Source organism: Lacerta agilis, chromosome 9, assembly GCF_009819535.1.
Source record: "Lacerta agilis isolate rLacAgi1 chromosome 9, rLacAgi1.pri, whole genome shotgun sequence".
Lineage (NCBI taxonomy): Eukaryota > Metazoa > Chordata > Lepidosauria > Squamata > Lacertidae > Lacerta > Lacerta agilis.
In genome coordinates this window covers 58,459,537-58,486,435 of record NC_046320.1, presented here as the reverse complement: position 1 = coordinate 58,486,435, position 26,899 = coordinate 58,459,537, and the positions used below count along the sequence as shown (strand labels likewise).

Sequence of the window (26,899 nt, the reverse complement as noted above, 5' to 3'; positions counted from 1 at the left end):
CTAATCTATGTGTGCAGAGGTGTCTGTGTAAATAGAGTATTAATTTCAGAAGCATGCTGGAGGTAACATCTACTACCACAGGTAGTGCTCCCCCCCCCCTAGAAAAATAGGTGCCAGTACTCACCATGAAGTTGTTACAGTAAGTGCCACACTTTTAACAAAAAAGAGAGGTGCCGGTACTGTGTACCCTTCAGCACCCCTAAAAAAAAGCACTGACTACAGGTATGATTTGTTATGAAACAATGGGTAGTTTTTTTGCCTATTGTATCATAACAAATGATTTTTTTGTTATGATTTTGTTATTGTTTCTTCCACTTACATTTATGTTAGATTAATGATGCCTCAATGATATTTTTTTGCAGGGTCTAACTTAAATGCATGAACTTCTATCCCTAAATTTAAATTGATGAGAATCCAAGGTGCAGATTGTGCATGAAAGCAAAGCATGGGAAGGTGGCTGTCCTCAATTTGTCTGAGGAAGAACAGGGGCAAGCAGATTCCCTTTGCCAGTTCCAACAAGCTAAACATCATCTGCTCCCTGGCTGATTTCCTCTGCTCTTGATTATACTAGGATAGCCCCAGTGGTTTGCCTGGGTACACTGGGTCACAGTTAGTGGAACTATGATTTGTAGGAGTACACTGGGTGGCATCCGATGGAAATTGTCCACCAGATCAAAAATCAGGTGGGATGTACATGTATGCATGGCCCAGATTTTGAACTTTTCCCATGGAGATGTTTTCAACAGCAACAAAAGCATTCTATGTAATGAAAAGGTATTTATTTTGAAATAAATAAAGACATGCAGCTTTTATGTAGAAAAATGACATTGTTTTAGATCCATAAGAGCGTACCTTGTAATTTTAGAGGGGATATTGAACATATAAACCCCAAACACTAATATTCAATTCCTTTCTTATATATCATCAGCTAGTAGGTTGATATTCTATTAGAACTATAATAATGCTTGCAAGCTATTGCAGTTTATATTTGGATTATGCTTGCTTTGACTGTAAAGGGTTTGGTATAGACTGTTTGTAATACTGGTGGGTTATGGACCAGACATAATAATGATTCATTTTCTGGAATTCCTGCTTTTGAGACTTCACTGCTTGTCTCAAAGTGTAATATCCACTTGTATCCAAGGGTTGACAAACACCTGGAATAGATAGGCAAGGAAAGTCAGCAACAGATTAGAGTCTGGTTAGCTAACCTGACAGTGAAGGAAAAGAGAAGGGGGGGAACAGAAGGAGGGAGTTCCTCACGTTAAGAGTGCATGTATACACAAGCACATAACTGATCTAGGAGCTCTGTAGCAGACACTAGCATAGAATTGGTTGTCTGCTATTACACACACACACACACACATTGTTAGACACCTTCCCACTTTGAATTGCCTGCATTTCTTCATCTGAAGCTCCACATGGATGATGTACACATCAGGAAACCAGTTCTGGGCCTTCAGGGCTCCTAGTCTCACACATAGCACATAACACCAAGTACTTGAGATGAATAAGACAGCACCTCCACTATTGCTAGCCCATCACCTAGCTTTTCTTGACTTGAATAACTTGATGTTAAGAGCAGCACATTTTCAGGCTTGTCTTCATGTATGTGCTGCTTCAAGCCCATTGATCCTACTTGGAATGGAATTCCATTCAGTTTTCCTGGTAAGATTCTAGAAGTCATTGGCTCTTCTCCATGTTCTAAGTCTCCCACCACCCACTTCTACAGCTGTGGATGTGGCCAATAAAGCCTGCTGTTTCCCATGTGATCGTGATTCTTTATTCTCCATTGGGGACCTCAACCTTGTAAGTAGCCGTTTGGTGATAAGTACTGGCTGTACTTTTAGACTCCATGTTGATGATGTAGTTCTGTGCATACAAACTGAACTGGCAAAGAAAGACCTCCTGTACTAGGGAAACAACATCTGCTTTGATGGTGGAAATCTGTGAGTACTTGGACTGGAGGTATTCACAATCTTGGATTTGGTCTGCTGACACCAGTAAATGACATTCAGTCATTACCTGCACACTTGCTACCTCAGTCATCATAATTGTACAAGTGTGTAGTTCAGGCATAGGCAAACTCGGCCCTCCAGATGTTTTGGGACTACAACTCCCATCATCCCTCGCTAACAGGACCAGTGGTCAGGGATGATGGGAATTGTTGTCTCAAAACACCTGGAGAGCCAAGTTTGCCTATGCCTGGTGTAGTTACTAACTGGTGAACTGCCCTTTGCTGATATCAGTTACTCACATCTGTCTGCTTGCACAGTGCTGCCTCAATAATTGTTTTCTGTTGGTTTCTGGTGTAGACAGGAATTCCATTCCTTTTATGACTTCTCTGTAGCGAAAGGAAATAGTTTAATGGCTGCTTTTTGAGAAATTTGCCTTTCCCCAATATATGTGTCTCAATTGTGTGTGTGTAAATATTGCCCAAAGTTGAAAGCATTAAAAAAAAAATTGTCCTGCCTTTTGAAGTTTGTGGGAAATTGCTATAGCAGATTAAATTTCTCTGTGCAGTTATGAAATGAATGAAATGTAAGTGGGAGGCTCATATCTACATTGAGGGAATGTTGTGATCAAGTAAGCATAAATGATGAAGCAAAAGCTGCTCTTTTTGTACAGTAGATTTATCCTGTGTTAGTGATGGTGAAACTGTCTTGCTTTGAATGGCTGTTGACTTGGCACTTGTGGACATAATCTGTGAATGTTCGAAAAATTGTTGTTGTTGTTGTTGTTGTTGTTGTTGTTGTTGTTGTTGTTTTAAATTGGCTCTCTTGTACTTTTGGACAATGTATTTTATAATATTTTTGGAAACAGATACGTCCCAGCCCTAATGAGGAACAATTGAGGGAGTTGGGTATGTTTAGCCTGGAGAAGTGGAGACTGAGAGGAGATATGATAGCCATCTTCAAATATCTAAAGGGCTGTCACATGGAAGATGGAGCAAGCTTCTTTTCTCTTGCTTTGGAGGGCAGGACCTAAACCAGTGGATTCAAGTTACAAGAAAGGAGATTCTGACTAAACATCAGGAAGAACTTTCTGACAGTAAGCTGTTTGACAGTGGAACGGACTCTCTCAAAAGTTGGTGGACTCTCTTTCATTGGCAGTTTTTAATACAGAGGTTGGATGGCCATCTTTTAGATATGCCTGAGTTGAGATTCCTGCATTGCAGGGGGTTGGACTAGATGACCCAGGGAGTCTCTTCCAACTCTACAGTTCTCTGATTCTTTAATCCACTCCACCAATCACTCCTTATAATACTTGGCAGCTTCCGTAGATTGTGTTCCAGTGCAATCAAGGTTTATTCACTGCAATTGGATCTTGATGGGTGGGGTGAGGGGCAGAGATCACATGCTTGGTCTGAGAGACTAATAGACCACGGCATTCAAGAAAGCACATTTCTTTCATATTTTGAATTATCTGCAAAAGTCTGTTCACAATCCTGAAGTCCCAGTGTGATGGTTCAACAGCATTCTATGCACATCTGGTTTTCTAAATATATAACATCTATAGACATTTGGCTTCTTAAATGATGGGACACTTGCATTAATGCTGGAAGGTGCCAACACACTGCCTGATATAGGTATGTTAGTACAATTGTCTATGTGGTGGTTCCAAGCTCAGGCTGGTTGTTATTCAGGTTGCTGTTCCTGTTGCCTTCCATGCTAGCTCCTATGGCAGTGCACTGTAAGTCTTACACACATGAACTAGTGCTTGTCAGATAATGAGCTAAATGCTAAAAGACCAAGAGTCCTTCTCTCTGTCCAGTCCCTCAAGAGGAAGATGGCTCTATTATCAAACCCTTATAGTGACCTTATCATGATTTTCTCATACATATTTATTGGTGTTCTAGTGGTATTCTGAAAGGATTATCTCCTGTCACATTTTTAATGCTGTCTGCTGGTGAACACCTTTTAATTGCAGATATTAATTTGCATTCAAATGGGAGGCATCTGGTTCAGCTTTGAAGTAAAAGACAATTTACAAGCTTTCCAAATTGATAATCTGGCACGATTTCATGAAACTATTTATTATTTCAGATAGGCGGAGGCAAGATGAATACAATTGACAGATTATATCCTCCTTGATTTCTAATTAACAAAGTTATGTTTTCGTTTATTATTATTATTAGGGTTGCACTGAATGTTCTCCTTGAGCCTGAACTTGTGAATTTTGGAGGGAATGCTCCCCACTCCCAGGTTTAATCTTTCTGTTGGCAAGTGTTTGTGGCCAAATGGTTTTTCATTCTGCTCTGATTTTCAGCCATTTTTTTTCCTGTTTGATTTCTCTGTTGACTGGATTTGCTAGTTAGGAAACATGTACTGAATGTGATGATGTTACTGCACAACTTAACCAATCAAAGCTGACTGTGTTCTGATGGCAGTACGGGCAAATGAAACCCATGAAGACTGAGGACAGCTGTTTTTGAAGGCTACATCAGGGATCACACACTTTCACAGCCCCGTACTGATCACATGGGTGAATTTTATGCACAAGTAGATTTTCACAAAATAGGCCCTCCTTTGGACTCAGTCCCATAACCTCCAACATGGTGCAATGGGAAACCGGGACACCCATCCTGTGAAAGAGTATGCCCCCCCCAAAAAAACCCCCAAGATGTTCCAATTTAATTTAAGTAGTTGAAGGGTATGCAGTTGTGACTTACACTGCGATTTTAAAATATATCCATTCTCTTTTCTTTATAAGCTTCATGGCTTGTAATCTTGAGTACCAGTAATCGATTCATTTAATGCAGCTGCAAAGTTTGGCATGCATGTAATTTTACATGCATGTATAATTGTATTTGGGGGGGGGGAGATAACTCATGGTATCAGCTCATGAGATTTCCTTCTCACACTTTAGGCTAAGTGCATCTGAATTATCTCAACCTACCATATGCATCATTCCACTGCCACGTAACAGCCACAGATAACATTTGTAAGTAGAAATAGGCAGCAAATATCAAATACACAAATAAATGCTTTGCCAAGTAGCTTGCAGATGCTTATGGTAATTTAGTTGCTTAATATGCATTGCAGGGATTTCAAAGGAAATATAGCCAGTGATGAATTTTGCAACTTTGACTAAGGGTAGCAGGACACAAAGTTATCAAGAAAAATCAAACCACTTTGCAAAGGATGAGTTTACCAATATCAAATTATACCTCACAGATTACCTACACTGAGGCCTCATCAAATGGTTCATATATGTACCCATCATGTATATTCTAAACCCATCACACTAATTTTCCAAACCAAAGACCGAATGCAGACATAACACTAAATCAGGCATAGGCAGACTCAGCCCTCCAGATGTTTTGGGACTACAACTCCCATCATCCCTAGCTAACAGGATCAGTGGTCAGGAATGATGGGAACTGTAGTCCCAAAACATTTGGAGGGCCGAGTTTGCCTATGCCTACACTAAATCATGGTTTATTGTTACAGGAAAAAGTTTGCCGAAGCCTCAACCTCACATGCTTTCCCTTGATAAGGAGTCAGGGAGCTTCCTTACTAATCAAAGTTCCCCGTGACATCCAAACTTAGATAATTGAGGTTTGTTCTAACTATGGTTACTTCATTTCCCAGAATCTCCAAACAGGGCTAGGAAAAACCATTCCTGAAACTCTGGAGAACCACTGCCAGTAGATAATACCCAGCTAGGTAGATTAATGGGATTTGCAATGCTACTGATCTATGCTGTTTTAGTATGTCTCTGTTGACTGTGGTTTTTGTCATGAAAATAATTGTGGTTTTATTTATGTTTGTAACATGCTTTTGGAAATGTTGATTAAGGAGCATGAAAAACATTTTGAAAATGCATCAGTCGATATAAATGGATGACTTAGCTGCATGCTGCGGTTTGAAAAATGAGACCTCTGGAACTATGTAAAGGGTTTCAGCTCAACTTCAGGAACAGTTGTTGAGCCAGCTGTAGATAGCACGTTTGATCCAGTGTGTGAGAGATAAGTGTGTGTGTTTATTTTTAACATATGCTACATTATTGTGTCAGGGATTGTATAAAAAAATTGTGAAATGCAAAAAAGGAATGCCTAATTGGGCATTTTTTTTTAGATCACACCACACTTTCATAACAATGGCTGTCAGGAAGCATGAAAAAGTATTCCTCTGCTGCTTAATTAAGCCTTGAGCTTTAGTAAGAAAAGTAGCCAAACAATTAATTAATGATTAAAAATTAACTGTGTGTTCTTTCTGTTGATTTATGTGGATAATTAATATAGCAGCATTATAAGGTGTACATTGTCCTTTGCATAACTGTTGTAATAGATGAATGTTTTGCATGAAATTACGGTAGTTAAAATCGGCATTAATATATCTGGTACAGAATCATGGAAATGACAGCATATAAGTACAAGGTGCCATAGTCTTCATTTTATGTCTCTGTGTGCATCAAATATGCCTTAATACTGTGTGTTGAAGAATTTGAAAAAGGAAGCTGCTTTTATTTCTTTAAAGACCTGTCATACTTTTTCATGAGGATAAATTATTCAGGTTTGAAATGCTACTTAAAATTCCCCAGATTATGAGAATATTTCTAAGAGACTTGGGTCAGGTGTATGCTGCTTCGCACCAGTTAATATCATCCAGAGGTTACAATTCTGTGGAGGTGAAGACTATGTAAGTTGATGGTAGATAATACTGTTTAAAATGAGATGTAGAAAGCTCAGGAGAAGTTATTGCAAAGGGGGGGGGGGAATCAATAGACAGGGAGATTGGTTTGAAAATCTCTTCTATTTTAAACTTCGGTGACTTCCCAGATTTGAACTAATACACCACAAAGTATCTAATAACACCAAAAATGGTCACAATGGTATTGCTCAGCATCTGAAATGTAATTGCACTGCAATGTTCAGCTATGTGGGCATAGAAAAACACCACACACACACACACGGACACACACGGACACAGCTCTGCTTAGGGCAGAGCTTCCTCAACTTTTCATGTTGGTGACACACTTTTTAGACATGCATCATTTTGCAACACAGTAATTCAGTTTTACTAGCAAGCCGGAGGTTAAACTAACCCAGGCTTCCTCAAACTCGGCCCTCCAGATGTTTTTGGCCTACAACTCCCATGATCCCTAGCTAGCAGGACCAGTGGTCAGGGATGATGATAATTGTGGTCTCAAAACATCTGGAGGGCTGAGTTAGAGGAAACCTGATAACCTCTTTCCAGCCCTGGAAGGCGCACGGGGAGCGTTCATGCAACACACCTACACACTGCAGCCGACATACTAATGTGTCACAACACACAGTTTGGAAAGCTCTGGCTTAGGGCCTAATTAAGGAAATTTCTTTTTTCTTACGCAGGTGCTTAAATTTGATATTTTCAAGGTAGGATGAGCCCATGAGTGCCCTGTCTTTGAGTACATTGGCTGCTTTCTCACATTACCACTAAGTCATTGTTTAAGTATGGTTTCTTCAACAAACTATGCATCATCTCATGGATGGAGCAAGCAAGCCATGACTTGTTTCTCCAAAGGTTGTTATCCCACCATTCTTCTTTCTTTGTGCCTTTGCAGATTGGTGAGCATCTGGTATTGGGTGGTCAACCAACAGTGAAGCAGTGCTATTGCTCTCATACATAATGCCAAACCATAGTTAAAACAAACCATGGTTCAATTGTGAACATGGCTCATTAGGCTGTGGCATCATCGGACCATATGTTTTAATGAATTTCCTTTGTTTAGACCACATATGAGTTTGGTAATGAAATCATTACCGAATGTGTATCTTTATTTAGCAACTTTGTTTTGATGCTTTTTCTTTTTTCAAGTTGTCGTTAATATGAATAAGACTATGGGACAAACGTTCCCTGACTTCAGTCTGTTTACCCCACAATACACATTGCATAGAATTACATGTAACGGGAAGCTTAGTTTTTACTTGGATGTCCTTTGCCCTACATTATGAATGACAGTCCTCTGTTGGGAGCTGTCTTCTATTTGAAGGGCTGTCCAGTCTTGGGCCAGATCATTCTGTTTCCTTTTTGTGTCAGTTCTACATGTGCTCCATCATAGCTCTCTTGTAATGGATTTAAAAAAATAATAATGCATGAACAATTTGCGATTAGATTGAATGCCTTGTGCACACATTCTTCCCCTGAAATACACATTTCATATGGTTTTCCATGCATTTCCCCTTAAATACACACTTTTGTCTGCATACTGTATTAAAATACCAAAACTGCATCACAGAATTCATAAGCCTATTAATACTTGGGTTCCTATCTGCATATAAGTCTGGGGCGAGCAGATTAGGCCTGTTTTATTTAAAATGTAAACTGAACAAATTTATCTTCTATCCACAGCCCAACCCAACTCCATTTAAAGGTAAATTATAAGGATTGCCCTTTATTTCTGAATATTGCAGCCTAATATAAAAGCACCCAAATTCTTTCAGAAGAAATCAACTCCATAGAACCTGGCAGATCGCTGCTTAGGATCAGTATGAGTACACAATGACAGTGAATTATTATTATTATTATTATTATTATTATTATTATTATTATTATTATTATTTACTTATACCCTGCCCATGTGACTGGGTTGCCCCAGCCACTTTGTGAAAGTGAATGTTCACACGATTAATGGGTTTGTCACTAAAGCACTGTTTCCAGCCAGGAAATTGGCAAGTATTCAGTTCAACTCCAGATGTAATAAGATGTGTAACATTTCTAGAATTTGGAACCTTTTTGCAATCACCTTTAAATATTTTCTGTTAAACTGCTGTTCCTTGGACAAATGTCAAGTATCAGTTTTAGACATGTTCCTAAATTCCAATCATCTAAGATGGTAATTGCACACTAGAGATTAAATCATGTTCTTATAAGTAGAGGTTTAGTGAACTAATTAGTAGTACGTTACTAAATAAGTTCTAATAATGTGTGTGATCATGCGCTCCAAAATACAGCTAAATGTGTTTCAATGAGGTCCAGTGTAATCTGGGCAATTAAATTGTTAGTAAATTCAGCTTGTGCATTATAAGCAAAGAATGTTTCTGGTTGCCCACTGGAAAACTTCTTTCCTTGAGACTGGGGAAGTATGTGAAGTCACATGTATTTATGGCTCGGCTCATTTTCGGGTTCACAAAGACTTAGATGGCTTGAAAAGTGGTACAACATGTAAAAAATAATGTTTCTGTGGTTTCTTTCTTTCTCTTTCTGATGGTAGTAGGCAAATGGACTTCAACAATAAAAAAAAAAAAATGATTTCTAGCAACAATTAGGCACAGTTGCAGGAAAGTCCTGAGAAACAGGCCAAAATGGGGCAGGGGGAGACCTTTCCCAAGGGTAAAAATACATAGTTGCACCACAGAATCATGATTTCAACAGCGATTTGGCAGAATTCCTTCCTATTTGGGCTCAGAGCTTTAATATACCACAGACCCATATAGCTCACTGGCAGGGAATATGTCCCGTCCCCCCCCCCCCTTTTTCATAATGAGCAGGCCACAAAACATCTTACAGAAAACGATGCTGGAAACATTAAACTGTGACATCTTCCTGCATAATAATAGCTTGATGAAACGTAATCAGGGTTGTCTTTTTCCTATGCTGCCAAACCAGAAGCACCAGCATCACATTACCTCAGGACCTACCAACCCTTTAATGATACATCTACGCTAAGCTCCATTACATAATGATGTGACATTTTGATAGTTTAATGCTAAGTTCTTCTTCTTCTGTACAAGCTGAGTATTGAAGAGGAAAAAGCCCTGTTGGCTGTGTGCAATGTATGGGAGCTCTGAATGTGCATAATGTGGGTGTGCTTCCCTGTTCTTTGGATCACAACATAGAGATGTTTTTAATGGATTCTTGTGCAATTGTATATTACCACTGGCAAACCTGCTGGCAAAGAGCTGAGCTGCACTGAACTGGGGCAGCTCCTAGTGCTATCCGTCATGGCTGTGCTGTAGCCTTGTGTGTCACAACCTCATGTGTGGTTGACTGCACAAGTTTCCTCTACCTGATTGACAGACTTTCTCCTGATGGGGTTTTGATGAATGGTGAGAAACCAAAGGAATTGTTCCACGTCACTGTATAGTTGAGGTACTGAACTCTCTCTCTCTCTCTCTCTCTCTCTCTCTCTCTCTCTGTGTGTGTGTGTGAGAGAGAGAGAGAGAGAGAGAGAGAGAGAGAGAGAGGTAGGTACTACTATTTCAGTAAGTAGAAAATGACTGTATCTTGCACCCACTTCTTTCCTTCATATCAAATTTCCTTCGCAAATTAGTGCTGGGAATCTGAGATTAGATACCCATGCAGTGGAAGTTGCCCCCAGTTCCACTCACCACATCGAGGCAGCTTAAGGTCCAAAATAGCCTACTTTTGCAGAATATAAGGTTTCAGTAATACAGTTCTGGACACTGATATACAGGTGTAACTCAAAAAATTAGAATATCGTGGAAAAGTCCATTTATGTAAGCTATTGTTTTCATTAGCTACTGGAGTTTAATATATGAGATAGACTCATGACATGCAAAAGCGAGATATGTCAAGCCTTTATTTGTTATAATTGTGATGATTATGGCGTACAACTGATGAAAACCCCAAAGTTGAAATTGTTAATTGGGGGTTCTCATCAGCTGTACGCCATAATCCTCACAATTATAACAAATAAAGGCTTGACATACCTCACTTTGCATGTCTTGAGTCTATCTCATGTATTAGTTTCACCTTTTAAGTTGAATTACTGAAAGAAATGAACCTTTCCACGGTATTCTAATTTTTCGAGTTTCACCTGTATACATACAACTTGTATGCTTTGCAGATATATGCATACAAGTATAAAGTATTTATGTTGCTCCAGCAAATCAAGACGTCACACAGACAGTCTCATTCACTTCACAAGACTGACTCCGACACACAGACTGAGCTGACATGCGCCAATCACTTATATAGTTGGCAGTGGACCATTACCATCACAACTGGCTTGGGTGACCATGCATCTGTTGGCTTATCTCCTGCATGGGTGCTCATGAAGGAATTTAACCTCCACATTTTGTTCCTTCAACAATTAGCACATCATGTTTAAATGGTGGGGGGAGGGGTAAAAGAGGAAGTTATTATTTTTATATTGGAAAAAGTTGAATAAAAATAAAATTTAAAACCCACTAAACAAACAAAAAACAGACCATCACAGCTATAGGGAGCTGCACTGTATATACAGTGTGTTTGTTTTCTTTTGTAAAGTAGAACCTCTTAACACCCCCAGAGGTGTTTGGATTCTTTTGATCCTGGTAGTTTTCAAAAGGGTCTGGCCAAAACGGTAGCTTTATGAATTTTAACATTGTTCTGGATGCTTGCATTGCTCAGTTATGACAGAAATGTCAGCAAAACGTAAGTGTCAATGTTAAAATAAATAATTTGCATGTATACTTAAGCTTTCCAGGATAAAGGTCATAGAAACATGCAGAGGAGTATAGCATGGAATATTAAAAATTGCATAACTTACACATTCAGGGGGAAGTATTTTTCTATACCAAGTATAGCATTGAGCAGCTTTGATTTCTTTATGGATTTCACCATGATGATGGCAGCACAAATCAATTGTCCTTGGTATCATTAAATCCAACTATTAGGATGATGTAAGTCAGCATTTTCTCCATTGGGATCCTTTCTTGAAAAAACGAAGTAGATATAACTGTATTCTTTTGTGACTATTGTGAAAGAAGGCGAGAAAACAGATAAAGCTTCATAGGATATAATTCATTTGGTAGTAATGGTCCTATTACAGTAATTACAATTTTGTCATTGTGACTGCAGTGTTTAAAGAACATGGCCTGTGGCTTAATTGCAGATTTATAGCAACTAACCCTTTGGGGATCATTGTCGTCTGTAATCGCATTCTCGTAACTAATGATTTTTTTAAAAAACAGAAGTTCTGTAGCAATTGCGCTGCTGCTAACCAGCATCAGTTTCATTTGCTTCTATAATGTTGAAATGTAGGATAAAATATGGCCTGTTAAGGGTACTATGTATGTATGTATGTTTGTCTGTATTATATTTTTACCTTGCAATGCTCAGCCCACATAGGGGACTGGCCACCAGCAGCTTAAAGCAGCAGGAGAAGAAAAATATTAGATGGCATCTCCCTCTCTCTCTCTCTTTCCTCTAACACACAACAACAACAACAGCAACACTGAAATATCAATGTTTTTAATTAAAGTGCTTTGGTACCCAGTAATTGGAAAACCAAAGGTCCTCCTCAAGGGCCGTTTCCCCTTACCATCCCAAATGCTGCCTCCGTCAGCATCCATTCCCCTGTCTGTCTCTGAGGGGGAGATGGGTCAGCAAGGCTCCCTCCATCAGTTCAGCTGGGGCGGCTGTCATTTGACATATTTGCTTTCCCTTTTCCCTTTCATATAATGTATTTTAGATTGTAAGCTGTGATTTCAACCTAGAAACTGCTTTGAGCGCTTTGGCTGAAAAACAGCACATAAATGTAAGAACTCAATACATTGCAGCTCTTTACTAGTCTGGATAAATTATTTCATTTGGCATGGGTGCCTGGGAGAGAGCCTCAGAGGATGACCTTAGAACCCAGGCAGATGTACATCAGACAAGACCCTCCTTCATATGTGGACTAAGGTTGGCATACAAAACTGAATGGTGAGGGTGACATCACTGAATGAGGTGAGGCAGGTGGTTCCTAAAGAGAGATCCAAATCACAAGTGGGGTTTGATATGCTGGGAATCAGAAGTGGGGAAGAGCCTATTGCACTCATATCCTGCTTGTGGGCATCTGATTGGCATTTGGTTGGCCAACATGAAAAAAGGAGGCTGGGCTAGATGGGCTTTTGGCCTGATCTAGCAGCCAGGCACTTTGTAAGTTTTAATTATTTTATAACTTTTTTCAGTGGTGCAGTGCCCTCTCCATAGAGGCTCCCCTGGCACCCACACTGTGGTCTGTTCAGTGAAAATCTCATTTTCCGAAGCCATTAATTTTTATATACGGACCTTTTATTCCCCAGCCTTCACCATATGATCCCATTGTGTGTTACAATACAATAAAAAGCAATGTTGTTTTAAACAATAACACAACAAACCAATAGAGGGCATTCTCTTTGACAGCCTCTAAACTGTTCTCCTCTTCACAGAGGTCTGTCTGACACTTTCATGATATAGCTTTCGCCGTTTGCACACCACATTACCCTGACCTTTGACTCTATCCAGCTATTCATTCTGATAGAAAATAGTTTTAGCTGATTTTAATCTTTAATTATTTTTATATGACTCTTCCATGCAACTCTTTCATCCCTGCTTGCTGTTATTTATTACATTCATATCTCATCTTTCCTCTAATGAGGAAGGAAGCAGTTTTTCTTTTCAACACCCCGAGAAGTAGATTAGGCTGGGAGTCAGTGTCTGGTCCACGATCACCAAGTGAGCTTAATGGCTGAGTAGGGATTTAAAACCTGGTCTTCCATGTCCTAATTCAAGACACACCTGCACCTCACTGTTGTGAGGGTAAACATCTGCAGCAGATGTAAACCCCTGCTTTTGTGTCACTGGAGACTTTAGTTGAGAACTACAGCGACTGGCAGAGGCTTTCCAGGACTTCTCCCAACCCTACTTAGAAATGCCAGGGATTGAGCTTCTGGGCTGTATTCAACTCATTATCTTCAATGAAACTACTCTTGAGTAGAACAACTGCTGAATACCACCCTCTGTATGCAAGGCAGATGCTGTCCTGCTGAGTTATGGCCTTTCCCCACCAGTGTAATATTAATGTATTTAGTGTTGTCAGTATTTGGTACATAAACTATGGAACCATGAATTTTAATTGAACTTGAGGACGAAGAAAGACTGGCTGAGCTGCTATTTGCAATTGAACCTGGTGCTGGAGAACAGTGGTAGCTAGAACATAAAGGTCAAGGTTTCATGTACCGGTATGTTTGCAGGGAGAACATGTTTAACAAATAGCAGAACACTGTGAATGTTGCTCTTACACCATCTTTGCCCCGGGGAGGTGACTCAGTGGGCAAAAGCTATAGTTAAGTACATGATAAGTAAGCAATGATTCAGTTATCCCAGCAGGGTTGCTAATTAGTGTAGATTGCAATGGTTTTTATTATGCTACGTACTTGACCACTGGGAACTGTGTGGAATCTCCCATCTACTTTCAGATACATCTAACAGCTGTCAGGTAGTTATGATTCCCAGATGTTTTTAAAAAGAAAGAAAGAAAGAAAGAAAGAAAGAAAGAAAGAAAGAAAGAAAGAAAGAAATGGTGTTAATAATGCTAACCCTTTCAATCACAAGTTCACCTTAGGAGAAATTTTCATGTTTGTGCTTCATGTTTTTAAAAATAGGTTTTCCTTGCTCACAGTTGATTATCCGAGATGCTTTCATAGTTTGGGCCTTACTGGAAAAGACTGAAAAGAAGGCTATATACTTCATAAATGAGTGCTGAGCTGGAGAGCTTTTGACCCTGTTGTTGCCATACAGCTCTCATCAGAGCAAGTCAACATAGCCAATGATCAGGGATGATGGGAGTTGTAGCCCAACAACATCTGCAGAACCACAAGTTAGCCACCCCTGCTTTAGTGTCTTATATATACTTTCACACACACAATTTATGAATACCAGGTTCCTTATAACTGCAAGTATAACAGCTTTTAAAAACCCAATGTCTTCCATGATTTTTGGTATCTTGCATGCTGAAATGGCATCTGAGCTCTGAAATGTAGCATTGTAGGGTAGCCCGGGCCTTAATGTGGACATCAGGCACTAAGAAGCTACATATGTCAGGACTGCTTAAACCTCCCATTTCCCCATTAATTCAGAGCTGAAGCGTGCAGTCAGCAGACTTGTGCAGTGAACCTGTTACTGGACTATACTGCTTCAGACAGTTAGTGGAGAAGCCCATATTTAAAATAATGTCTGGAAGGAAAAGCCAGAAATGCATTGGTGGTAACCAAATTACTGTTATTTTGCAGTTTGCCGGGAAGATTCACACCAGTCTATAGTCTCATGTGCTGCTGTGCTGCTTACTCCCATTGAACCAACTGCTGAAGGAAAGAAGAAGGAACAGCCAAAAATGCCTGAAGTGACCAAACAGTGAGTGAGACGTTACAATATACTTCTGGTTTGCTTAGCGATAAGTGAGAATAAGTTCTGCCTATCAGGATTTGCGTCTTCTTCCGCTTACTTCTTAGTTAACTGACTTAACAAGCGCTTCTGACTGTTGCTGCATATACCAGAAAATTTAGGTTGCACAATTAAAGTTGATTTGGTGCTGCTGCACAGTAACAGAGTGTCTTATTCAGCCACCTTAATCTCTGGATGCTTGCCTTTTCTGGTTTATAATACTATATGCCAGGAGAAGCTTGACAGAAGATGGCAATAGTCACCCTGATTTCTTGAAGGGATGTTTCAACAAGGAAGGGGGTGGCTTTCCACAGCAGGTGGTCCAGCTTTGAAACAGCCTCCACACCAAGATTTGGCAGAGCATATAAACTGTGGCGTTTTCTTTCCCCTGGCAAGCTAAAGAATTTTCCTTTAGACATTGCTATAAAGTTGTTTTATGGGTGCATTGTTGTCAAAATTTTCTGCAGAAGAAATGGTTTTATATGCATATGGTATACTTAGTTGTGAGCTGTGATAGCAAAAGTAGGGCATAAATAAATAAATAAATAAAATAAAATATTATTATTCCCTGCTAACATCTTTCCCTCTGCATTAAGTTTTTTTCTCCAACATTACTATTCCTCTGATCATTTTACTTGCCCATTTTTGGTGAAGACATTTTTTGATGGACACTGTTTTAGATGGAGGAACCAGAAATGCACACAGTGTTCTGAATTATTTAATATAATTACAAAATGACATTTAGAATACACTCCTATTCACGTCTACTCAGGAGAAAACCCTCTGGTGCAGCTTAATGACGTGTGTGTGTGTGTGTGTGTGTGCGCACACACACACACACACACACACTATAAAAGCACACCGAGCTGACAGTTTCAATGAACACCTACCTATAACCCACAAGATCCCTTTCCTAAATAAATACAGTCAGGTTGGATTCTACCAGTGCATCCATGGAGATAGGAATTAGGTTTTTGGCCAGTTAGAGCTGTCTTTGGACTGGTGTAATAGTCAAAATGTGTAGCCTCCTGATCTTGTATTCATGCAACAGATTAAACTACTGGGTGGATAATCTGCGAAGAAGCACAATGAACCACTGGAAGACGAAAGCCCAATGAATGATGTGAGAACCATGGATATCTTGTTTTGTGTAGGATCAAGTACCTTGGCAATGTAGAACAAGTCATACTTGTCTCCCTGATCTCCCATAGCACTTACTTCCCCCTAGTGTAAATTTGTATTATATTTCTTCAACAGCATTTACAAGTGAGTTCAGAGGAAGATGAAGCGGAAAGCTAATAAGCTAGAGACTTTGAACACTTCAAGCCTAGATTATATTTTTTTCACACACACTACCCTGCTGTATGACATTTGTTCAGAGTTGATTTGTTGTTTGAATTCATAGAAATAAAACAATTTTAAAAAGCGCACTGACATTTGGGGCAAACATTCCAGGCCTCCTTGGTGTTGCTATGGTGACAGTTCAGCAAGCCTCTGTTGAAGGAATGCGGATGCTAAAACTTCTTGTGAACTTTATTTTAGATCGGTAGGAAGCGCCAAACATATTCATAAAAAAAACACACAAAAGCCCAGAGACATGTTGAGATGGCTACATAATGGACGGGATGTGTCCTAGCTGAGAACACCAGAAAAGGAAGCTAGTTTGTGTTCTGGAAAATAAAGCACTTCTAAGTGTGGCTGATCACAGGCTGCCAGATGAAAGCTCATGCTGCCTTGCAAGGAACAATCTAAGGAATCTGGAGATATGTAATAAAGGTCTCTTGTATGCTGAGGATTTCAGTGAGACTATGCTTGATGCTAGCAGCGTTGACAAACCACAATAATAAAATGTCAGTGTAACAGAGTACAACTCCACTGAGAACTGATTCACACAATCTATTTTTGTCTCCACCGTTTCCATGTTTATTTTGAGCTGTTGCTGTTATGCTGCTTCTTCTCCCTGTACCAGCCTGCCCCTCTCAATATCTCTGAGAGAGGGGTATTGCATGGGGATGCAGGGAAGGGCCTTCTCTTTGGTAGCACCCTGCTTTTGGAATGCCTTTCTATCCCAGATACGGCCGACACCTACTTTACTTTCTATTTGGTGCCAATTTAAAATGTACTCATTTGCCCAAGCAAATCTGTGATGGAGCTGGGCATTTTGTTTAGACTCAGGATAGAGCAGCCTATAGTATTAAAGGAAATACAGTAATTGAAAACTTACCAGTGTTCACATATGAAGGGATGAGGTAACAAATCATAGTTCTGCTGCTGTAGGAAATTAGGGGCTAGAGACTGTATTCCTGGACATTAATCAGGAAAGCTCTTTTTTTTTTATTTGAAGCTTTATGTCTTGGCACTCCTGTGGCACCACAGCACTGCTTTTGGTAAGTTACAGTAACTTTCATTTGCAGTACTGCAAGTAACAGTGATCAAGCATATATGGTGCAGTGGTACATGGTGCAGAGGTTTAAAAAGACTGGCAAAATTAAATATCCTGGGAGAAATTAAATGACATATTATATTCACCATAAAACTGGTGATGAGGCTGAAAAGCAATTCCAGAGAGTTTAGATTTTGTTTCTCTTAATTGGTGGAAATAACATGACTTAACTAGTTGAGTAAAGCCACTTCAGTTCTTCAGATGCCCAGTTTGGGAGGATCACGTGGAGGGCCCAAATGTTCTACATTGCAGAACCACGGGGCCATCAAAATGGAGTTACATCCAATTTAGCTTTTCATCCTGCTGCTATTATTATTATTATTATTATTATTAAGTTTTTGTCATTTTGGTTGTCACTGGTGAGGAATAACAAACCATAATGATGTCAGAACATAGGGCAAGTTGGGGAGAGGGCGGGGCTTGATACAGAGCTGCCATTTTAAATAGAAAACTTGAGAGTTCTGCTCCTCCTTGAAAACTTTATCCCCATTCTCCAGGGGATATGGTCCATGCTGTTTCTGTTTGTAATCTAAATTGGTTGTATTAAGTCTTCAAGTGTGTGATTGATAGGTCCCGGGTTGCAAGGTGAGATGGAAGGAAGTAGATAATTAAGCTGCTTGTGCATTATCTGGGCAGATACATCGAAAGAGCTGCTTTACTGAACAGGAGAGCACCTTATCAGATTTGTTATTGTAATGAACTGGTGATGCTTTTTATTATGCTGTGTGGCAGCTGTTAACACTCTCATAAAACATATTGCCAACCAGAATAATGCTAAATTGCTGTTCAAACACAACTATCTGGGAAGCCAAGGTTACCTTGATGGCTCAACAGAAATAGTCCACTGATTTATTCAGGTAGCACACTTCCTTCTGTATGGTATTGACTTGGCTACATCTAATCTAGCTCTATACCCAAGAACTTTAGAGCATTTTCACAGCCTTCTGGGTTTTGTGTGTGTGATTGTCCACTGCCAGATGCACAGCTGACTGCAAATTTACCTGCCACACCCTGAAAGTCCTGTATTAATTTCCAGCATGCTCTTGACCCCTACCCTTCCCTTTTTAGGGAAGTTTTTAATGTTTGATATTTTTGTATTTGATTTCTGTTGGAAGCCGCCCAGAGTGGCTGGGGAAATCCAGCCAGATGGGCGGGGTACAAATAATAAATATTATTATTATTATTATTACCCCTTGGCATGGTGAACAGCAAGTCAATTTTACAAGGATCCTTTTAAATAACGGTTTTTGACAAAATGCAATATACAGCATAAAGCAGCATGGGAGACCACACTGCAGAATTTTGTGCACAAAATAAATTTCACTTCCCCTGTTAGTGTTCAGAGTTGTGTGTGACCAGAGGTGTGCATATGCGATGCAGTATATGGCACCTTGAAAAGCTATGCTTTCATTTTTGATAAAACAAATTACTAGGCTTAATTAATGCAGGTAAAAACTTGTAAGCAAATGAGCAAGCCTGGAAAGTTTTTGGAAAGTACAGTGAGATTAAGTGATGCTTCTAAGGCTCTGGGGCCAATGGTCACTAAAGCCTAATCTCCTTGGAAATTAACCTGCATCTCAATGTGCATGATTTATTAATTAACACATAATTTGAGTTAAGAGAATACATGCAGTTTTGTTCTTTTTTTTTGGCAAAGGCAATCCTTTGAGTAAAACAAGAACCATTAATTGTATATTTTGATTTGCTGAGTGACAGACTCTGCTTACTAAGGATGCTGATAAAGTTGGTTTGGCTGAGGTCCTGGTATGAGTTTTGAGGGCTCATAAAGCTGACATCATAGAAGAGGTGAACATTACAGGGCTCCTGAATTATTTTCCAGCTTGGATTAAAAAAAGCTGCCTTAAAGAAGAAAGATGTGGAATGCTATGGTTTACGACTCCATATCAGATTTTCTGGAAAATTGACCAGTGGACTTGGCATTTATGGATATTTTGACAATTTGTCATCAAGTTGATTTAATAACATTTCCCCTCTGCCTCTCTTTCAAAATACAGAATACCCAGGTTATGCCCCCTCTATTCATCCAGCCAATCTACCCAATTCCCTTTAGGCAGAACTCACCTGACTGGGCTGCATGATGGTTATCTAATTCCAACAGTGAAGTAAGACAGTGAGGAAGGTATCTCTCTTATTTCTCCTCTAGTATGCTTGGAATGAAGGCTTGACAGGGGCATGGCAAATTCATTGGAAAAATAGACCAAACTATTTCAGGCTTTTTCATCAATTAGTTCCTTCTGAGTCAATCCAGTGGAAGTCTGTTTATAATGCTTGTCTGTCTTGCTAAGAGGAAAAAGTGAATTGCTTGAAGTCTTTTCATTTTTATATGTATTACAACATAGGTATAGAACACAATATTCATTTAATAATAAAGTACCTAATCTTGCAATAAAGACTAAATTATTACAATTTAGGAGGGAAATATCAATATTTAGTGTATCTGTCGGAATACGCTGCGTGGATCCGTCAAAAGATCCGCGGTTGTTCATTTGTTTTAATGGGTTTTTTGAGAACTACTTTTAGTATCTTTACGCGTGAAAGCAAAAGTGAAAGTAAGAATGAATAGTTGGTTTACCAATAAGATTAATCCGCCTTTTATTTGTAGTTCCGGCAATATTTGAAGTTATCAATGAACGTTAAATCTGCTTCCCGCCTTTTTGGAGGGCAGCAACAGTGGTTTTATTGGTTGAGGCATCGATCGTGATGTCACATCTGTTCCCTAATAAAAGGCTGAGGCTCCCCGCTTAGGCACGTTTTTATTCTTTTTGGGAACTTTTACTTTCAGTTCAGGTCTAGTTTAGTTTAAGGGATTTTGGGAGCGGGCTGGTTGGGTTGGATGGGTTTTGCTTTTAGTTAGGTTTAGTTCGCGGAAGATATTCGGTTTAGCCTTAGTTAGGTTTTTTAGGTTTAGCCTAGGGCTAGAATTGCGGAAGATATTCGGTTTAGATTTAGATTAATTTAGTATCGCGGAAGAATTGGCGCGCAGGGACTTAGAGCTCAGGGAAACTTAGCTTAGGGCCAGAAGACGAGCCTATGCGGGTTTTGCCAAAGCCAAAAAAAGAAAAGATCCGGTGTCTGTCGTCATTTGGGGAAAAGGGGGTAAAGGTTTTAAGAATTTTAATTTCAACGCAATGTCCTTGGTTTGGTTTACATGGTTCAGATTCAGGGCGTCCTTTGGTTTTCGAGGCATCCATTAGTTTTCGAGGCATTATTTTAGTTAGAAGGCATTCAAGAACTCACACACCTTCGGAGTCATTTTCCGTCTTACTCAGCTTCCTTCAGATTGTGAGACTTGGCCGGCGCCCGTGCTCATAAGCACGCGGAACGCTGGCCGCTTTCCCCCGCTACTGGTACCTCGTGCATGGGCAGCCTAAGTTTGTGCACGAGGAGCTCCAGCACCCGAACCCCGACATGTATCAGTTCCAATAATTAATGAATAACACTCAAAAGTATGGATATGTAACACTTTTGCTATATTTATGTTTCAAACTTTGAACCATAAGGCTACAGTCCTTATGCACACCTGCCTAGAATTAAGTCCAATTGAACTCAGCAGAGCTTACTTTTAAGTAGATAAGTAAAGGATTGCTCTGTATATCTTTTTTTGTATATTTAAGGATTTATATATTTAAGGACCTGGTGACTTCTGTTTCAGTGTATCTGAAGAAGTGTGCATGCACACGAAAGCTCATACCAAGAACAAACTTAGTTGGTCTCTAAGGTGCTACTGGAAAGAATTTTTTATTCTTTTTTGTTTGTTTTGGAACTCAAAGTGATTGGTATTAATGCTATGATCATATGCTCATGATTAGTCATAAATTTCTTGCTAAATTTCTTAAGAGAACAAGGGAATCCCAACACAAAGACCTAATAATTTCCCTGCGAAATGTAAAGCCTTTGAGAAGCCAACTAAAAAATGATGTTCAGTACAAATTGTCACTGAGCCCACCCTTTGTAAACCATGTAGGAATATCTGGAGAAATTTAATGTACTACAGGAAAGAGCAGAAACACTTAAGCATTAATGCTGTCTTTAAAAGTAGAGAAAATTAATTTAGTAATTTGGAATGTTGCAGCATTTGTATTAAAGTTCACTGTCAATAAATACAAATTAGGTTGCAGAAACAGATTTGCAACTCAGCTGTGGGAATTAATCAAGTACATTATTACAAGACACTGTGAGTAATAAAACATCATAAAATTGAAATAAATGCAATATGAGCACATGCGCACAAAGAAAACTAAGACAGCTCTTTCACGAGATGGATGTGTAGTGGATTAACAACACAAACATGTGCATGTCTACTTAGAAGTAAGCCCCACTGAGTTCAACAGGACCTACTTTGTCAAGTAAGGAGGCATGCACCATGAGGTTAATTATCTTGCCATGTTGTATAAAAGGTAATGTCAGGGAACCACCCTCGGCAGGGCGGGAGGTCTTGTCGATGTACCAAGAGCCCAGACACCTACTCAGTAGTGAGACCTCCTCAAGCGGAAAGAGTGGCAGCTCCTCCAGTGGGGAGGGGCAGGCTGGAAATAGCCAGGCGAGACAAGGGCTTGGAGATGCTGCTGAGAGCCCCAGCACGCCTCATGAGTTTCGCTCTGAGGGGAGCATGCCACTTCTGTTGCCCCAGTTGTGCAGAGGGGTCAAAAGGAGACAGGGGAGGCGGCACTTTGGGGTGCCGAAATTCTCATGTTGGGGTCACAGCCGGAAACCGGCACTCCCGGATTCTGCGAGCGACTAAGACGGTCATGTTTTCACGTTCTCTGCACTGTAAATAGTCTGCACCAATAAACTGTTAAAAGACAGTTGAGACTCATGCCTGATTACTCATGAGCAACCCTAACGAAGTCCTGACAGGTAAGTTCCCCAGGCAGCCACAGCAGCACTGGAGCTGCTTGTGGTTTTACATTTTATTTATTTGTAAATGAAAAGATTTCTATACTGCTTCTTACCAATCTGATTTACTAAATAATAGAACAAAATTGCATAAAAAACAATCATTTTCATTAAAAACAATAAAATCACTTCCAGTTCTTGACTGGACAAAGTTCAATGTGTTAGTTCTGGTATATAAAGCCCAATACGACTTGGGACTTCGATACCTGAAAGATCATCTCTCCCCTTGTATACCTGACCAATCACACTGCACAGTGCAGAAGAGGGGCTTCTGCAGATACCAACTCATCAAGAGGTCTGCTCCCCCTAGATAGGAATTAGGTCTTTAGTGTTATGGCAGCTATCATTTGCAATTCCCTCCCATTAAATATTAGACAGTTACTATCTCTGTTGACATTTTGGTGCCTACTGAAGACCTTCCCCCTTCAGCAAGCCTTTTAAACTAGAGATCTTTCCCAGTCTGCATCTGTATTGGAATTGTTTCAAGGAGGTTTTATTATCGCTTGTGTGTTTGCCACCTTGGCTCCTTTGGGACGAAGGGTGGGATATACATTTAATAATAATAATAATAATAATAATAATAATAATAATAATAATAATAATTCTTCACTTGATCTATATCCAGCTTCCTTTTCCTCCCAACGGAGTCTGTCACAATGACCAGAGGCTTCCTGGTCAATTGGGTGGTACATTGTTTTATTGATTATAGTTTAGAAATTATTTATTATAATTGTTAAGAGTGAATTTCTGTTTAGTTTTTATATGCTGATATTTAGTATTATTCTATACTATTCTAATGGATTGTTGAATATTACTTTATTTGATGATGATGATGATAATAATAATAATTTATTTGTACGCCGCCCATCTGGCTGGGTCTCCCCGGCCACTCTGGGCTGCTTCCAACCAATATTAAAATACAATCCAAAATCACAGATTAAAAAAAAAACTTCCCTAAACAGGGCTGCCTTCAGGTATTTTCTAAATGTCAGGTAGTTTTTTTTATCTCTCTGACCCCTGATGGGAGGGCATTCCACAGGGTGGGCGCCACTACTGACAAGGCCCTCTGCCTGGTTCCCTGTAGCTTTGCTTCTCGCAGTGAGGGAACCGACAGAAGGCCCTCGGCGCTGGATCTCAGTGTCCGGGCTGAACGGTGGGGGTGGAGACGCTCCTTTAGGTATACAGGACTGAGGCCATTTAGGGCTTTAAAGGTCAGCACCAACACTTTGAATTGTGCTCGGAAACGTCCTGGGAGCCAATGTAGATCTCTCAGGACCAGTGTTATGTGGTCCTGGAGGCTACTCCCAGTCACCAGTCTAGCTGCCGCATTCGGGATTAATTGCAGTTTTCGGGTCACCTTCAAAGGTAGCCCCACGTAGAGCGTATTGCAGTAGTCCAAGCGGGAGATAACTAGAGCATGCACTACTCTGGTGAGACAGTCTGTGGGCAGGTAGGGTCTCAGACTGCGTACCAGATGGAGCTGGTAGACAGCCGCCCTGGACACAGAATTAACCTGATATGTGGCTTATTTTATAGTTATGTTTTATTATCACATTTTTGTATTGGATTAGATTGTTATAAGGTGTACATTCTTTTTTTCTTCAGCTTGTAAACTGCCTTCATATTGTAAAGTAGAAAGACGGTATACAGATTAAAAGTGATGATGATGATGGTGGTGGTGATGATGATAACCATACCTGCTTCTCAGCTGGTTGATAACTGAGTAAGAGGGCAGTTGGCCGGCCCCATGTTTCCAGTGCGCAGAGGCTTACAGCCACCACTTTTGATTGCACCAGAAGGAAGCAGCTCCAACCATGTAGTACAGGGGTCAGCAACCCTTTTCAGCTGTGGGCCGGTCCACCGTCCCTCAGACCATGTGGCGGGCCGGACTCTCTCTATATACATATATATATATATATATATATATATATATATATATATATATATATATATACATATATATATATATATTAAAAGCACACATTCTACTCATGTAAAAACATGCTGATTCCTTGACCGTCTGTGGGCCGGATTAAGAAGGTGATTGGGCTGCATCCGGCCTACGGACCTTAGGTTGCCTACCCCTGGTGTAGTGGGTACATGTGAAAAACTGATATGTGGCCTATAGAAACAGTATTTTTTTTACCATACCATTATGGGAAGAGTATTTTTTTATAGAAGCCAAAGTAAATTTGTGATTTGCTTGTCATGCATCATTTTAAAAATGAGAACATTTTTGAAAAGTCTAAATTTCCTTTTCATTGTGGAAACCTTCACAAAGGCATTGCAATAATCACTGTTTCTGCAATATACTGCTGGTGGTATTTTTTAAAAAAGGAAAGAAAACACCTGAAAATCAAAGTAAGATAACAGGCATTATATAAAAATTGAATATAACTGCTGGAGATAATTTTCCAAAGATAAGAATGAAGCATACAAAATGACAGTGTGGAGTCAAATTCCTAATAGATCATTGAGCACCATTTAAGTGTTTTTTTTCGAATTTCCCCAGTTAAGTAGAACATTGAAGTGGATGAGCAATTCTGCCCTGTGTGAGCTCTTTAAATCCATGCTTAAAACTGCATAGCCTTACAACTGGAACAGAGATCACTTAGTCCAGTTAACAGGATCTTACGATTTGGCTTTGATGAATGCCAGATGTGACTACTGATACACTGCCCCAGGCAGAGGGTGTATTCACAGTATTCCAAGAGTCTTGCCCCATAACAGTCCATCTTTCTTGACATGGTTTACACTGAACTTTATGAGCCAATAATTTGACCCACTATGATGACCACTTATTTCTTCTAAGCAAGTGACCATGGCAGATGGAAGAAGAAGGAGCAGCAGCCCTGTTTCACTCTAGGTAATAATATACATATGGTGACCATAGAGAGAGGACAAGTCACTGGGCAACAGCCCCAGTAAAGGCATGGACCTTGTCAGTGATGGGGCTCAACATGGGCAACTTGCCCAAGGGCCTCCTAAAAGCTGGAACTGGCCCTGATAATTGTGCATTCTCTGGTGGTTTCTTTCTTGCTGCCTGTTTCCAACTGCTGTGCGCCATGGTATGTTTATTGAGTACTCGTGTTTTCTCTCCCTAACGCTGTGCCAGTTCAATTTTTACTTTTTCAGTAAACCACTTTGAGGTTTGCTTTTTACAAAAAAGCGCTGTATGAATTTTACGAAATAAAAATAAATAGATAATTTGGGGGAAATGGGGAGAGTAATGGAGGGTGGGTGGCAAAGCTGGATGGTGAGAGATTCAGGAAGGACAAAAAGGACATTCTTCTTTATGTAATACGTAGTTAAACTTATGCTAGTGATGGTCACCTGCCTAGATGGCTTAAAATCAGAAAAAAATCACGAAGATTAAAGGAATCAATGGCTCCTAGTTATGACTGATATTATGCCACTGCCAGGATCAGGGGCAACATGCCTCTGAACAACAGTTGGGGAACCACAATGGGAAGCCAGATGGTGGGTTACTCAACAGTCCTTTGGTCTGATCCAACATTGAAATTGTTAAGTTCTTAAATGAAATCCAGAGGCAGTGCAACTCTGAATTCCAGCTTTGGGGAGATAACGACTGGGATGATGGCTTGTGGGCTTTCCAGAAGCATGTGAACATTAGAAGAACTCTGTTAGTTCAGACCAAAGGCCTACCGGTAGTTCATCAGTGTCTTGTTTCCTACACGGACCAATCAGATATACCTATGGGGAATGAAAAGCAGGACATGAGGTACATCTGTCTGTCTGGTTGTTGAAAATTGGATTTTGGGAGAGATGCCCTCAAGCTTCTTTGTCCTCCCAGACCATACACGTTCTCTGCTGACTCCTGGCGATAAGTTGTAAAAATATAAATGCACAACACATTTCCAAATTGTCTGTGAAAGTAACAAGATGCTGAGTTTAAGGATGTTTAGAAAATATATTTTTGTTACTGAATGTTTAAAAGACTATGCAAATGATATGAGATACCATTCAAATACGAAACAATTAGCAAAGGACACGAAAGGTCAGCATCTGTTATTAAGATAATATGTTATGCCAAATGGTTTACATTCCATGGAGATATTCTAGCTAATCAAATTCTGCTGTGTTAGTTCAGCTTTTGATCCCTTGAAAATAACAAATAATAATCAGCATTGTAATATTAGGGCTAATCTCAACTAATCATTCTTTCAGAAAGTTTCTCTTTTAAGTGATTCCAATTGCTGCAAAATGGCCAAGATTCTTTTGTTTTACATTACTGGTTAATTGTTTGGACTTTTCATATCAAGTATTCTGTAAAGGTCTGCTGTGAACATGCATATATTTGCACAGTGAAAAAAAATAGTTTTCCTATAATTTATAATCATGGGGAAAATAAAGTAGGCCTATGCTCTTCAAATTCCATGGTCTTGCATATGACATAATAACA

General features: G+C 39.7%; 1 protein-coding gene across 2 annotated transcripts in view; it reads left to right on the top strand.

The window, feature by feature from the left end:
- CCSER1 (coiled-coil serine rich protein 1) overlaps positions 1 to 26,899 on the top strand; it is a 690,560-nt gene that overhangs the window by 192,624 nt on the left and 471,037 nt on the right. For both annotated transcript variants that reach the window (XM_033160591.1, XM_033160592.1), the window contains exon 5: positions 14,966 to 15,086. In XM_033160591.1, the coding sequence (XP_033016482.1) occupies positions 14,966 to 15,086 (121 nt within the window). The remainder of the gene's footprint in view (positions 1 to 14,965; positions 15,087 to 26,899) is intronic.